Consider the following 14,638-nt stretch of genomic DNA (forward strand, 5'->3'; position numbering starts at 1 on the left):
GGACCTCTCTTCCAGTCCCCGTCATCCATGCCTGAACACAACCAAATGAAAAATGAGCCACCCTGTGTGAAAGATGAATTTCAATCCACTACACCTGTGCCACCCCACCAAATGAAAGGACTGATTGCCTCCAATTGCATATTTAAAATGCTTAATTCCTCCATTAAGAAACCTATTTACATGAATTAGGGACAATTAGCATTTTCAGACCCACTTCAACTTTGTTCGCCCCCATCCATTAACATTTGAAAGTGTCGGCTGCCAGACACAAGAAAGCCCCTCCATCTGATTTGTGCTGACCCCCATGACGGCTGCCTGGATGGACTTTTTTTTATCTGTAGCACCTCACTTAGGAGGGGGAGGAGGGGAGGAGGATAAACTGGGGGGACTATAGTAAGTCACCTCATTATGGCTAATCAACAAAAGCCAGAGAATGAAAGACAACAGAGTGAAGGGCAAAGGGATGTCTAATAGAGAGGAGCTAAGGTGCAGGTCTTCAACCTCACACGCCTTTTATCTTTTGGATATTACATTCATTTCATGTGGCAGAGCTCATGCGTTGTCCCTCCGATAGTCTGCTGCACACTGAACAGTGGAGGGGAAAACAAAAGGAAAAACTCTGTGGCCTCTAAACTGTCAGTGGCTAAGTGGAAATAATGAAGGAAAAAAGTTCATAAGAGAGGGGAGGATGAGATTTCAGGGTGTGCACCTGTCAAGTTTCTGAAGTTATTGGACCTTGTAGCCAAATCCAGACAACAAGATGGAAAATGAGGACTCAGTGAGGAGTGTTTGTGCACAGCCTTGAGAGTTTTCATTGGTCAGCAATTACAGTGTCTTATTCAAAGCGCTTACACATCCTTAAGATGAGCTTTGTGATGGAGAAAAGCTGTCATCTTCTAATGAAGATGACAGAGGGTGTCTCACTCTCCAGAGAATTTATTAGATAAAGGAGCCTCACATCATGTGAGTCATATGTAATGCTTTTTATTGTCGTAGTCACAGGCAAGAGAGGAAGAGAGAGCTTGTTGTGATGATTATATTCACTCTTGGAAATGCAGTAATATCGCTTTGAGTTGCATAAATCCTCGCGTGGTTGCTCGTACTTGTGTGTCTGTGTGAGAGAGTGAGAGAGGGATAATCTATGTGTGCACCCATCTGTAGTGCACATGTCTGTGTCTATACGTACACTATGCTCTCGTGGGTTATTAACAGTGAAACTCATCTATGTATCTCTCAAAGTAAAATGTTTTGAAATGTCATTTAATAAATGTAGTCACATATACAACCTTTCAAGTTGTTAAATATGGGCAAATGAAGTGAAATTTAGACCCAAACCTACCTAATAGCTGCATCTTTAGGACCCAACCTGACTAAACTTTGCTGCAAATTTGACAACTGAAGCCCAAGATGTGAAGCTACACAAAATATTTGCTTTATTTCATCGGGTATTGACTGTTAACTCAGCAGGCTAATGCATCACCTTGCTACACTTTACAGTCTTTTTCCCTTGTCACACTGGGCATTTGCATATTGAACTGCGTCGCATGACACAGATGGATGCAGACAATTGGCACCGTCACAGAGTAGAGGGGTGACATTTCTTTACTTTACATTCATAAATAACCAAACCCAAACCCAACCTAAGCCTGAAGCTTTGTCAGGCTTTACTGACTTTGGATCGGATAGCAGTGCTTCATGTGCTCTATGCATTTTTTTTTTTAATGCAGAGCACTGTTTTTGACATGAAAGGGTTAGCTGATGTGGGAAATAAACATACTATGACATCATGGATGGGTGTGGTAATGCTGAGAGTATTTAATTCTTGAGAAAGCTCACAACCTACAAGAGACATTTTTTTATGCTGACAGTGCAGTAGCAATTTGATTTAAGGCTAATATTAAGAACAGCTTTAGAGTATCCAGTCATTCAAATCACAGGGAGAGAAAAAAAAAAAACATTTTTCCCCACTTACCTTAAGTGGTATTAAACCAAAAAAGACAGCTAAAGTCCATGCCATGATTCACTCTGACCATCTTATATTCAGATCTCAAACTTGATTAAACATTAAAATAAATGTAAAGAAAAAATATGCAACAGAAGTTGGCTGGAAATGCCAGCCATTAATTCCATGCAATGTGTTCTGAAAAGGAAAGCGGGTGGAAAAGGGGTTGTTTTCTCCTCAGTAACTTACTAAGATAAAAAACATTCCATGCGAGTTTGGATACCTATAGGGCTTTGCTTTTGAACTAAGTTTGAGAAGCAAAAGACCTCCTCACCAGCACAAACACCACTTTGTACAACAAGAGGAAACACTGATATGGTCGACCCTCTAGTCTGAAACACTTCTGCTCGACCGCTCGCCGTCAGAACTATCTTTGTAAAGAGCATGAAAAAATGGCATTTGCTGGTGAGAAAGGAGCAGAATTGTGTGTTCATAGTAACGTACACTGTACTACCACCATCATGTGATATGTAAATTACAGCTGGAGGCTTTTTTGCCAGCCAACGCCACTGCCTACAGGTTTTTCTTGCCTTTTTTCCTTTAAATCTTGATGAAGGTTGTTGAAGGTGGTTACTAACCAACCTCTGTAGGGCATACACTGAATTTCTAGTCTTGCTGATGCAAACTCAGAGAATCAATTTCGTCTTTTTTTCATTTTTGTAATGTCCTGCATACAAGATGTCTTACCAAAACGGAGCAAACTATGCACAGAAAACATACAAGTCCAAGTCTGATCTCAAATAAGGACACATTATTATGTGACATTAAACTGTGCTGGGGCACAAAAAAAATACTACAGTTCATCTGTAGAGTTTTTAATGCAACCACAGTTGTTTTTTTCCATTTAGTGTTACATACATTTTGTGCCATAACAGTTTTTCCAATGGGCTCCATTTTTTTCCTTAAATGCAAAAGCCTTTTCAGTGAGCAGGAAATTACAACATATCGCCTTGTAATAATACGAGCTGTCACAATTTCATCAGAATTTTGAAGTAGTTGCATAAAAAATAAACAGGTAAGTATATAGAAAACCTGTTTTTTTTAAAGCTCGATATATTTTAGTTTTATTTTTCAGTTTCTGTTGCCAGTCCTGTTATACCACGGACGTCAGCTGAAGCTGCTGAGTGTCGCTGCTCTGAAACACCCAGCAATCCTTCCAATATTTCAGGGCACACCAAAGGACAAGTAAATACCATCATCTCACTGGATTTAGCAGTCTTATTGTACTCTGCTCCCGACAATCTCCCTCTAGGATATTTCACAGCAAAATTGGTAACTTCCATAGTCTCCAGCAATGCATAGCGATAGTAGTATTTCGTTTTCTCACATATATAGAGCATGCAATGAAAATTCCCTCGTATATTTCATGATCAACTTTTCAGTTTTATCATCACATGAGCAGGCTGAGATAATCAGATCGTCATAATTACTAAAGGGATGCTCAAATTAATGCAAAACATCTACACAAGCTCACATTGTGAAGAACACAATGCAGCCTGTTTGAATGCACGCATCGTCTGTATTGCAAGGACAAGTCCTACGTACTATCATAATTGTGCTATTGATTATACATAACTCACTTTGTCTGATTATGATTACAATTTAATATTGACTTTTCGTGTGCGATGAATTCGCTCTGCCGGTGTCAGTCTTGTTGACTTGTATGATCTATGATTCATCAATACCATTGATTCTCCCAAAGTTCATCCATCCATATGTGACTGGCAGACCAGTATTTTACATAAAAAAAGATTGAGGGGAGGCAATCTGCATGTCAGCAAAATGTCACCATAATTGAGCTTGGCTGATGTTATTGTCCCTTAACGAAGTTCTGACTGTTTTATAAACAGGGCTGGGACAAGAGGCATCAGCCACAAGGGAGACTGTTAACATTACCAAGGACAAGAGCACCTCGCATTAAACAGGATCGGCAGATTCACTCCCCCTTATGTGAATGTAAATGCACTCTGAGATCCCTATCTATCTATCTATCTATCTATCTATCTATCTATCTATCTATCTATCTATCTATCTATCTATCTATCTATCTATCTATCTATCTATCTATCTATCTATCTAGTCTGTTTGTTCTTGTATTGACTCACCACAGTGATGGCAGGCGATGTGTTTACAGTTTACAGAACAAAAGGAGAACATGTAGTACTACAATAGCACACAAGAATGAAAGCACACTGAGGCTAATTGGAAAGGGCCTGTCACTGATTACAGACACACTGACGCACCCTGTTTGTGTGTGTGTGTGTGTGTGTGTGTGTGTGTGTGTGTGTGTGTGTGTGTGTGTGTGTGTGTGCGTGTGCGTGCGTGTGCGCGTGCGTGTGTGTGTGTGTGTGTGTGTGTGTGTGTGTGTGTGTGTGAGTACACGTGCCCCGACTGTGCCTTGCGTGGGCGCATGGCTATTCAGTCCACACACACCTGTGTATCTCTGGCAATTGCTCTGCTGGTGGACACCGCTGTGACAGTGGGCTGCCCTCAGAGGTCTCTGGATATCCAGTGTAAATCCAGCCCAGTGGAGCTGTGAAAAAAGCTAATAATATGTTATTGCAGTCTAGGTCCCCCTGTCGCCTCTCCATCAGAGCACCACTGTCACCTTACACATAGACCACGGTGTGATAATGGACAATAATGCGGAGTAGCTGAGAGTGAGAAGTCCAATCTGGCTCCTGAGTGGTAAAAGGGCTGAGAGGAAAGCACACCCCATATGCCGCGTGAGCCCTCCTGACTCTGAGGCCGTGTGTCATCCCATCATGAACCTCTGGGCATCCCTTCCGATAGGTGATCATACTACTGATTATTATCTTATTTCATCAATCCAAAAGGTTCCGTCTTGACACGCATGGGGCTCTCGGAGGGTTTCCTCAATGCAAAACTCACTAATTACTTTCTTTTCCACTGAGAAGTAAGGCTAATTGGACAATACTTCTCTACAGCTTTGTTTTTGTTATTACCATCTTTTTTTTAGACATCCAGATACTTAAACCAGCTGCACAGAGGACCGTTGCCTAATTGTTTCATCATGATGTGTTTATTCATATTTAATGTAGAAGCATTTTCTCTTGCGAAAACATGGTCATTAGTGGGAGCTTCACAAAGAAATAAATAACCAGATTTGTTGTGAGAGTGTTTAAATTTCTCAAAGAGAATCTAGAATCATGCTTTCAGCTGTGACTTCAGGCATGTTTGCAGTTAGTGAGGCACCACTGAACATAAGGCAACGAGGTATTGTTGTGATTTCTTTGTTTAGCAGAAAAAGTTTTATAAAATAACCTTCAGAACATAAGTAACAAGTTCATTTTTAAACCTAAACATATTAAATATGCTTCCTTTGATCAGGCGTGCATTTCTGGTTTTGCTTACAGTGAAATGTTTCCCTGCAGAGAAATGGGAAAACAGCAAAACAGTGTGTGTAAAAACAAAATGGTCCAACTTTCAGCCAGACTGAGGCCTCTAGTGGCAGCTGAAGGCAACATCCGCACCCCAGTAAAACTTCTCTAAACTTCAATATGACTTCATTAATAAAGGGTTTAAGGACGATTGTGAGATTTAATAATCTTCTTCTTCTGACTATCTTGTGTAGTTTGTACATACAGCACACACAGGCATGGCATCGTGGTGGAGGCAGGATGCATTACATTTTTTCCCCATAGCTCTACATGTTCAAGGGGAGCTTTGTGATTAAGAAAAGGAAATCATTTCTGCTTGTCACACAAGCACCACAGCAGCTTCTAAATTCCTCATTTTCGACTACATTTATGACAGCAAATTACAGTCTGCCTCTGTTCTAATTATTGTAATGCTGAGAGGGCACAGGGGGAATTTTATTTTCTGTCTGATGATTGAATTCATGCCTCCTTTCCTGAGTTGTATTTTGGTGCGTGACCATGAGCTTTGTGGTTTTCCAAGCCTCACGGGACCAATTCCCATTATTTACTTGACTGTGACCCCGTATCATGACCCTTCAAGTCTCTCATTCTCCAGAAGCCTACTTTTAAATTGCTCATCTAATGGCGACCTGCATTTTTACTGAACTGTAATGAATGTTCCAATTACACTGAAGGTGATGGAGGCGATTTTCCTATGATAGAGGAGGTGATTGGATCTCCCACACTCCATTTCACTATCTCTCTCTCTGCTCTTCAGGCATTCCCACAGACCTGTGGTCACCACGAGCTGTTGGGAGGAAGCTAAGCCTCCACTTGTGGTAATGCACCCTCTCAGTGCGCTGCCAAGCCGTGCACCAATGAGGTGACTACAGAATTAAGTGCTCGAAATAAATGAATTCATTCTGGCAGAAATGTGTCAAATGACCTTTCCGCTGCTCATTACACATGGTGCACATTACACCAGAGAAATGCTCCTGTTGTCTGGGCTCCTTTGTTTCCCCCCTCCTGTCTGCCTTGTCAAAGGGGAATGGTAATTAATTGAAATCATTTCCATGTGTAAGGTTGTGTAGATCCCTCCTCAAGGTGTGTCAATGGGTCGATAGATATTTGGAGTGTATAGTGGAGTCAGGTGATAAGAACTCCAGTCATACTGTGCTAAATGACTGCCAAAGCTCCATAAAACCAATTCAAGGGCAGATGAGTTTGAGGGCAAGAAGTAACAGAAAGAGAGAGGGAAAGGCATTGTCCCCAGCAGACTGTATTCTGACAGCAGCGACGATGGTCACTATCCACAGAAATTGCAGTGTTTTGGATCATTCAAGGCTGGGCACATTTTTCATTTTCCATCCTTTTTTTTCCCTCTGATTAAAAGGTTGTTTGTGAGAACTGAAGAGTCTCCTTGGAGGTGGCATCCTCCTGCTTGACTGAATGCGGGGCATTTCACCCAGCTCTGTGCACAAGAGAGGAGAGCTTATCCTAATGCAGAGGCTGCCTGTCTGCCTGCCAAAGAGAGATGTGGCTTTAAGAGGGCCATACATGGTGTTGATTAGTTTTACTGAGCGGGTATGCAGAGACCAATAAATTAAATATGAATAAATTAAAAATGTACTCTAGCAGAAAATTGCTTGGAAAACAACCACCTCCCCATTAAAATATGTATAGTAATGCCTTTTATGTGAAGTAACTTGGGATTAGATATCACTGTAAATTAACACACCATCCAACCGTAGTCAAGAACTTTTCACTTTTAACAAGGACTTATAAAAGAGGTATTTACTCCAGTGTGTTCAGTAATTAATTTGATATTCAAATGAGCCTACAGTATGTATTATAATTGCAAATATCCCAAATAAGAGTAGTTTTAAAAAGGGGGTAGTGTCAACAAAGATTGATGAGGCTTGCTTTGAAATTGCCATCTGTTTCAAATGTTTACTTGACGCAGAACCGCCCCCTCCCTCTTCTTTTGTGAAAATAGAGGCATCATGGTTTCCTCCCGCCATTTGGCCATATGTATCTGTTATTTTGTGTGTGTGTCTGTGTGTGTGGGGGGGTTGAACGCTGCGGTGCAACACACACACGCATCTCCGCACACAACGCAAACACTGAAGGGGATCAGGAACATCAGCATGTGTGATGAGCTCCCACAGATAACGTCTCTGCAACATTTCCATGACATTGTAGCTGTGTTACCTCATTACCACAATGTCACAGCGGCAGTGTGAGGATGTTGTGTCGGGGGGTGAGGACGGAGGGGTGGTGGGGAGGGGTCAGCTGCAGGTATCGGGCCTCTGCAGATGAGCTGATTAATTAAAGGGAGCTCTATTAAGGTTATTGAGATGCGCCCCCCACCCTCCTCCTCCCCTCTCCGAGCAGCTCCCTCCACGCTCCTCAGTGGATAAAGGTGGATGGAGCCGAGGGGGGCCCGTGGAGGGGAAGCATCCTTGCCTCTTTTGACATTAGCCAGCGTGCACCCACTTCACACGCCCCACGACTCTCGCCACAAGTGCCTCTGTGCACCCCACCTTTTTTTTTTTTTGCAGGAGTGACACTCTCTTCAGGCTCCAAAATGGGGCTGCAGAGTTTTAATCCCTCCAGCCCATCAACCCACCCACCCTTACTTCCATCTGTCAGGAGCACTGCTGGAGGAAAAGGGGGAGGAGGGAGGGTTGCAGGGGGCGCATCCCTCGTTCCATCCCGACGAATTTTCTAATTTCCTTTGCCTCCATGCTTTGTCCCCAAATTCACGCCCCTAACCTATCCACCGTACAGCCTCTCATTCTGTCCCCCACCCGCCTCTCCCACCTCTTTTCTCTGTTGTTTTGGCAAAAAGGAGTAAAAAGTAAAACCGGAGGCTTCTGTTTTCCTGCAACAATACAAGCTGACGTCAATTTAACAACATCTGAAACGACTGTCAATATACATAAAAACACTGATTCCCACATATTGTCTTGATGTTTTTTAATCTTTTTAATTTTTCTCCACCCTGGGCCTTATGCAAACACTCCTATAGTTTGCTGCAGGCCAAATTCTGCTTGGACTTTTCCTCTTCCCATAATTAATTAAAAGTGAGGCACAAGACGGTAAGGAACATATGCTGAAATCCCATTTCATCTTACAGAAGTATCAGAACTTTGCCATACATGAGGTTTATGCAAATCCAGTGTTGTAGTCTAAAAGAAGTTTTAATTAGTTAGATAAATCTCAAATGTGTGTTTTTGTTTTGAATTAGAAACAAAACCAACACCACAGTAATCAAAAGGAAGCAAGTCTTAACCATCTATTTGTCTGAGTGGATCATCAAGATACAAGCATACAACATGTTAATTAATGACATATTACATGGAGATCACAGTTTCGAAGGGCAGTGGCTCAAGCAATCAATTCTAATTACACATCTTCATGCACAAAACTAGGTAGCTTTAGGGACAGCACCCTCCTGTCAAATTAACACCCGGAAATGAATTCAGCAACTTACTGCAGCTCCATCTGCTGTTTACTGACGTATGAGTAAACCAAAGAACGTCAATAATGTTGCAGTAATGTAGCAGTCTTTTTGGCAAGCAGCTTAAATCAAAGATATTTCACATTTCATTCGCACATCCTTGTGAACTGTGTATTTCTAATAAAAATAAATATATATATAGTTTAAAAAGCAGTAAAAAAAGAAAGCAATGCTGCGTATCTACTCACTATGTTAAGAAACGTCATTACAGTACGTCTGCTTTGACAGAATTTGATAAAGGCTCACTCTTTCAAGAAAACAAATGCAGACTACATTTGCACATACACAGTAAAAACACAGAGCCTATGAGCGAACACGGGGCCCTATTGTTGGCACTCATTCACTTCAAGATGCAAATGGGTGGATTTGAAATTCACCCTCTGTGTGTTATGCTTGGATACTTTAATGTTGTATCTATGCTGGGGATTATTCTCTCTACAGCGGAAAAACCTGTGCTTGAATGGCAGTGCCCTCAAAGTAGCTCCTACTGCTTTCAATGGCCTCCAAACGAGATTAGACCCGTGGCTGCCCTCAGTCCCAATCCTCTGCATTCAGATGGAGCGTAACCAGCCTGTGTGACAGTTTTTCTGTTTTGACACTGAGAGGGTGCAGTCACTGCATATAGGACGTTTTGGAATTGAGAGGTCAGAATGGAAAAAAAAGAAAAGCCCAATTGCTCACTTTGGTGTTATAAAATGATATCCAGGAAAAACTTCTATAATCCTCATGAGTGTTTTCTCTGAAATTCAGCAAATTATTATGAAACTGTAACAAATATTTTGTCTTTGTTTTTGTAATTTTACATAAAATGTGCAACAGTTCTGTGTTCACTGCTGTGTTCTATATTTGGCACATTTACCTCTATATGTACTCTATATATAAAGTAGTAAAAGACCACAACAATATATAAAATGTAAGAGGCAAACATTAACAGCATATATAAATAAGGAAATATCAGTAATGATAACAAGATATGCTGCTAGCAGTAAGCAGATGACTAAATAACAGTTTCAAGAAGGAATCAGCTGTGCTCAAGTCTCCCAGGTGGCTGTCTTTACTCGACTAACTAATTAGGTCGTTGCTGTAAGATAAAAGTGTCAGTAAATTTCGACAAATTCGTTCAATCTCTACACTTGCTGGCCACAGTAAAAAGTAAGTCTGTATTTAAGTTGCTTGGTGCTCTCAAACAGTTGCCTATGTAATAGAAAGCATTTGCTCAACTCTTCTGCCCCATCTCGGAAAAAAACTCAGACTGGGCCTTTTCTTTTGGCACGAAGCAGAGCTGAAGTTGAACCCTCAGCTCCAGTGGTTTTTATTTTCTTCTACTATTTTCACATCTGTAATAGATTCACATTTTTTTGACACTCCTGTCACTGCTTAGTCTCTGGCCATCACCGTAAAGGTTATAAGAAAACAAGTGTATATCTATCATACTAAGCATAAGTCTACGTCTTTTTGTGCCTCTCACATTTTCTCATTTGATATGTCTTGTTTTTTTAATTCTGTTCTGTATGGGTATTGGTCTTAGAGCTAGCTGGTGGTTTGCAGGGGCCAGTCCTACTTTACTGGAGGTAGAAATTCTCTGGCTGTCTGCCTTACTTGAGTCAGCAGGTGGTTTCTGTCCTCTACTGAAGTCCTTCTTGTCCTGAGGCCTGCGTTGCTTTACACTTGGCTGTGCGGAGGGTTTTACACCAGCATGAGACTGCAGGGACAAGATTCATATTCATCTTACGTAACAGAATTAACTATGACATTCATGTAAAAACAGCTGTACGGCTACACCTTTATTAACATCTTCTGCAAGAGGTCATTCTGGCACCATCTAGTGGTGGTTCAAGATAAAATGAAATATGAAAGCACAAAGACAGTTGAACAAGAAAATCTAAATCCAAAATTTGTAGCGGTATATATTTGTAGTCTGAAAATGTAGGTCTAGTTACAGTAGGTGCAACAAACCTGTGTGGTGGGCGGCTGTCTTGGGGTATCAGAGCTGTTCATGCGCCTGTCCTGAACGGTACCACCACTCTTGTTAGCCTTTGTTCCATGATACTAGAACAACCCAAAGGGAAACACAAGAGATCTATACCTGGATTCCATGACCATGCATAATAAATAAGGGCTGACCTACAGAGCAGAAGTTTACATTGAAGGAAAATTCAGTTTTGTTTTGTTGTGGTTTGTTTCTGACCTGTCTCTGAAACACTGAGCTAAAAATTAACTGAAGTATTACACAATGAATTATTGCCATGAATGAAATGGACAAATCAGAAACATTACAGTAACGTCCAACAACTTTGCATTAGCACTTCCCAAATTTTTACATTTGTAACTCCTCATTGCAATGTAAAGACATGCAGATTTAAGGAGTTTGGGAGTTTGTGCAAAATACCCCAAACTTCTGTTTTTTCCAAAAACAAAATACAATGTGAGCTCTGTAAGTTGGTGGCAGAAACAACTTTTCTAAATACTTTTGCTACATGTGCTGATTTATCTACTCAATAAGGGAGACCAAGTTTAAACAGTAATAATTACCACGTGTGTGATGCGTAAGCAGATATAACAGATAACAGTAACAAACTTACAATAATCACCAACAGAGCTTTAATAGGCAAGAAGAGACATTTCTATACAAAACGGCACAGGTGAGGACAAAATAGGCATATGGTACCAGTTTGCTTGATGCAGAGGATGCACAGGAGCTGCTGTTCGTCTCAGGCCTGTGTTTAGCATTGCTGCTGCAGTTGCTGTTTGTTTCCGGTGAAACTGCCGGGGGGATTGGGAAAGGTTCCAGGGTGTCCTCAGAAGAGGTGAGGGACGAAACCGCCAGAGGCTGTGTTTCTGTTGTGAACAATTTAAATAACATTGACATTAGCAAACCTCACATGACTTTGCTGTATCTCTGTCCCTCTGTCTATCCTTCTCTGCTACTTTGTTCCTTAATACTCTCCATTGTATGCTAACAAAATCACTTTTATTTTCTTATCACAACTAGTTATTGTGTATATTTTACTATTTTGACCTTATTTGGTAAGTTCGCCATATCAGTTGTACTTGCGCTGTTTTCAAATGGCTGCTCAACATCTGTTAAAGTTATGTGTCAGGTTACCTCAAATGTTTTGTTTTATTTCACTATGACTTGGAGGATTTAAATAGTCAATATTACTCTCTTCCTGTTCCACGTAGTGACACATCATCTCGAATACGTTGGGCGGCACAGCAGGCACATTAGTGTCACCCTGTTAGACAAAGCACCCCATGAGAGCTCTTCATGTGACACATTGAAAGTTTATGAATGCAGCTGGTAGAACTGGTGTCTTACTGTAATCCAGGGGTTTTCTAGGAGCTGATTAGCAGACATGCGGTAGGCAGGGTCAACTTTCAGAAGGCGCGTCAATAGATTTTTTGCTGTTGAAACAAATTCAAGTTCATAAGTGTGTTAGTTGGCAAAAATATGTACTGCTCTGAACTGGTACTTTTCATACATTCAGGAATGAGAATGAAGATTAATTGTCACCTGCATCACTGACGGTGGCCCAAATGGGTTGAGGAAATCTGACTTCCTTTTTCACGATCTCCTTCAGTAGGAGCGTCTTTGTTTTGGAAGTAAACGGAGGTTCACCACACAGCCTACAGGGAAACACAGCCAGACGTATGAATCCACAGTATGTGTGTGCTAGTACATGTATAAATACAGCATATGTGTGTCTACTTACAACATATACATAACGACTCCTATGCTCCACACATCACACAAGTGGCTATAACCATGATCGCTCATCATTTCAGGCGCTGGAAATGACACAAATGTAAAGCTTTTTTCATCGGATACAGAAATCTGAGAGCAGAAGGTACTAGTTAAAACAAGTTCTGACCACTAGTGGTGCTACTGAGCCCAGTTTGTGTATGTTGTGTTTTATCAGCGCATTCATAAGGACATACAAACACACACACCAAGAAAAGGAGTGAAGAGATGCACAAGGAGAAAATGCATACCTACAGCTGGTGGCAGTAATGAGTCATAAAAGGCAGCAATGCACCAATAAAAGAGATGAGGAGAAAAAAAACACCAGCATGCTGGAAAAATGCAGGTTTCACATTTTTTGGGAGAAAAAAATTATGTTATGAGGTAAGTAATGTAACAATTTTGCACCATTCAATTCTCAAAGTGAAGCTTTTTAGATTCAGTGTACACCCCACACAATGTGCGTAACCTTGAGGTGAATCAAACATACTAAATGCATTTTACTTTCAGATAAAGAAACATTTAACACCATTTTCTTTGGCTATTTGAAACCTGCATTGTTTATATCTGCTAGCAGATTTCTTCTACCACATCTTTTCCTACACATTGTTCCTCTTTTGGTGTTCAGCATCTGTTTACCAGTGGGATAGTATGAAATAAAATAACATAAATCTTGTCTTGCACTCTTACATATTTATCTGGGTTTGGCTATAACATCAGCATGCTAGCAGAGCACAAAACAAATACCAATTATAATAGCTCCATAGCACCACTATTAGTCGGAAAACACCAATTATCTTTACTGCCTTTGCCTATAGTAGGACACAGTTATTATATACAATACTGTGCATAAGTTTCGACTTTAAATTAGATGGTTTCCTAAAAAAATGTACATGGTTATTTTTACATCGTCTAAATAAACATGCCAATAGGAAATATGATATTTTAGATATCCAAACATTCTGTTTGCAGCAAATAAATATTGAGTTATTGATATGCTACAACAGATATAAAGTAGCAAAAGGAATTTGTAGGCATATAGTGGAGTGTATTATTGAACAGTTAGACCAAACAGGTGCTGATAAACCAAGTCATTAACTTGGTTGAAGTAAAGTCATTAACTGCAACAGAAACAGCTGTATAGGAAGGATACATCTGGATAAAGCGCAACCATGCTATAAAATTAGGTTGCTGAAGAACTGACAATTTCATCCAAACATCCTAAACCCTAGCAAAAGTTGGCATAGTAACAAGACAGAAGATGATTCTCCTGCCTTAGCAAGTCTCTCACAGGCATTTTGTTAGAAACACTGAGAGCAGCAGACTACACACATTAAGCTGTCCTCCTTTCCAAACCAGAAGTTGTCCATTAGTACCATCGAGGAAGACACAATCATTCCTCTAAAGTAAAAACCCAGCAAAGTGACTCAGCTCTGCAAAGATGACAACCTCAAACAAACAACTATAGCTACAAAGAACTATCTTCATGCCATGAGGAACAAGGACGTATGGCCCCACAGAATCCTGACCTCAACATTGCGGACTCAGTCTGGGGTTACACAAAGAGACTGAAGCTACTGAGAAAGAATATATCCACACACTTACTGTCGCAGGAACACTGATTTTCAACTGCATTTGCATACCTTGAAAAAAATGTGTGCAAGTTTTGGTGAATTTTTGAAGTAAAAGTGGTAACACTCTGAATATTCCCTGGGTTTATATTTGGTAACTGAATACTAATCATGGCATTGTTTTTGAAAGCAAGGTCACTAATCAATTAAAACGTTTGTACAGTACTGTACACTCATTCAATCTTAGATCTCTTGGTCATCTCTTTGGCCTGCTAGCATACTGTAAGAGATACAGGTGTCATACCCATATAGATGAGAGTCCCACAGGCCTCCGTCATCATGTTCTCAAAAAAGTAGGCACCACCTGTCTTCACTGATAATCCAAAGTCTGTCACCTAGGTGGAGAACAGCACTTATGAA

General features: G+C 40.6%; 1 protein-coding gene across 2 annotated transcripts in view; it reads right to left on the reverse strand.

Annotated features, from left to right (window-relative positions):
- stk33 (serine/threonine kinase 33) overlaps positions 1–14,638 on the reverse strand; it is a 121,084-nt gene that overhangs the window by 86,722 nt on the left and 19,724 nt on the right. Inside the window, exons 7-15 of one of the 2 annotated variants that reach the window (XM_051944111.1) lie at positions 14,523–14,613; positions 12,619–12,694; positions 12,420–12,532; positions 12,225–12,310; positions 12,069–12,141; positions 11,574–11,743; positions 10,862–10,954; positions 10,505–10,607; positions 4,436–4,535 (exon numbers count right to left, since the gene is read on the reverse strand). In XM_051944111.1, the coding sequence (XP_051800071.1) occupies positions 4,436–4,535; positions 10,505–10,607; positions 10,862–10,954; positions 11,574–11,743; positions 12,069–12,141; positions 12,225–12,310; positions 12,420–12,532; positions 12,619–12,694; positions 14,523–14,613 (905 nt within the window). The remainder of the gene's footprint in view (positions 1–4,435; positions 4,536–10,504; positions 10,608–10,861; positions 10,955–11,573; positions 11,744–12,068; positions 12,142–12,224; positions 12,311–12,419; positions 12,533–12,618; positions 12,695–14,522; positions 14,614–14,638) is intronic. The other variant, XM_022192285.2, reaches the window with a different exon arrangement.

Source organism: Acanthochromis polyacanthus, chromosome 2, assembly GCF_021347895.1.
Source record: "Acanthochromis polyacanthus isolate Apoly-LR-REF ecotype Palm Island chromosome 2, KAUST_Apoly_ChrSc, whole genome shotgun sequence".
Classification (NCBI taxonomy): Eukaryota; Metazoa; Chordata; class Actinopteri; family Pomacentridae; genus Acanthochromis; species Acanthochromis polyacanthus.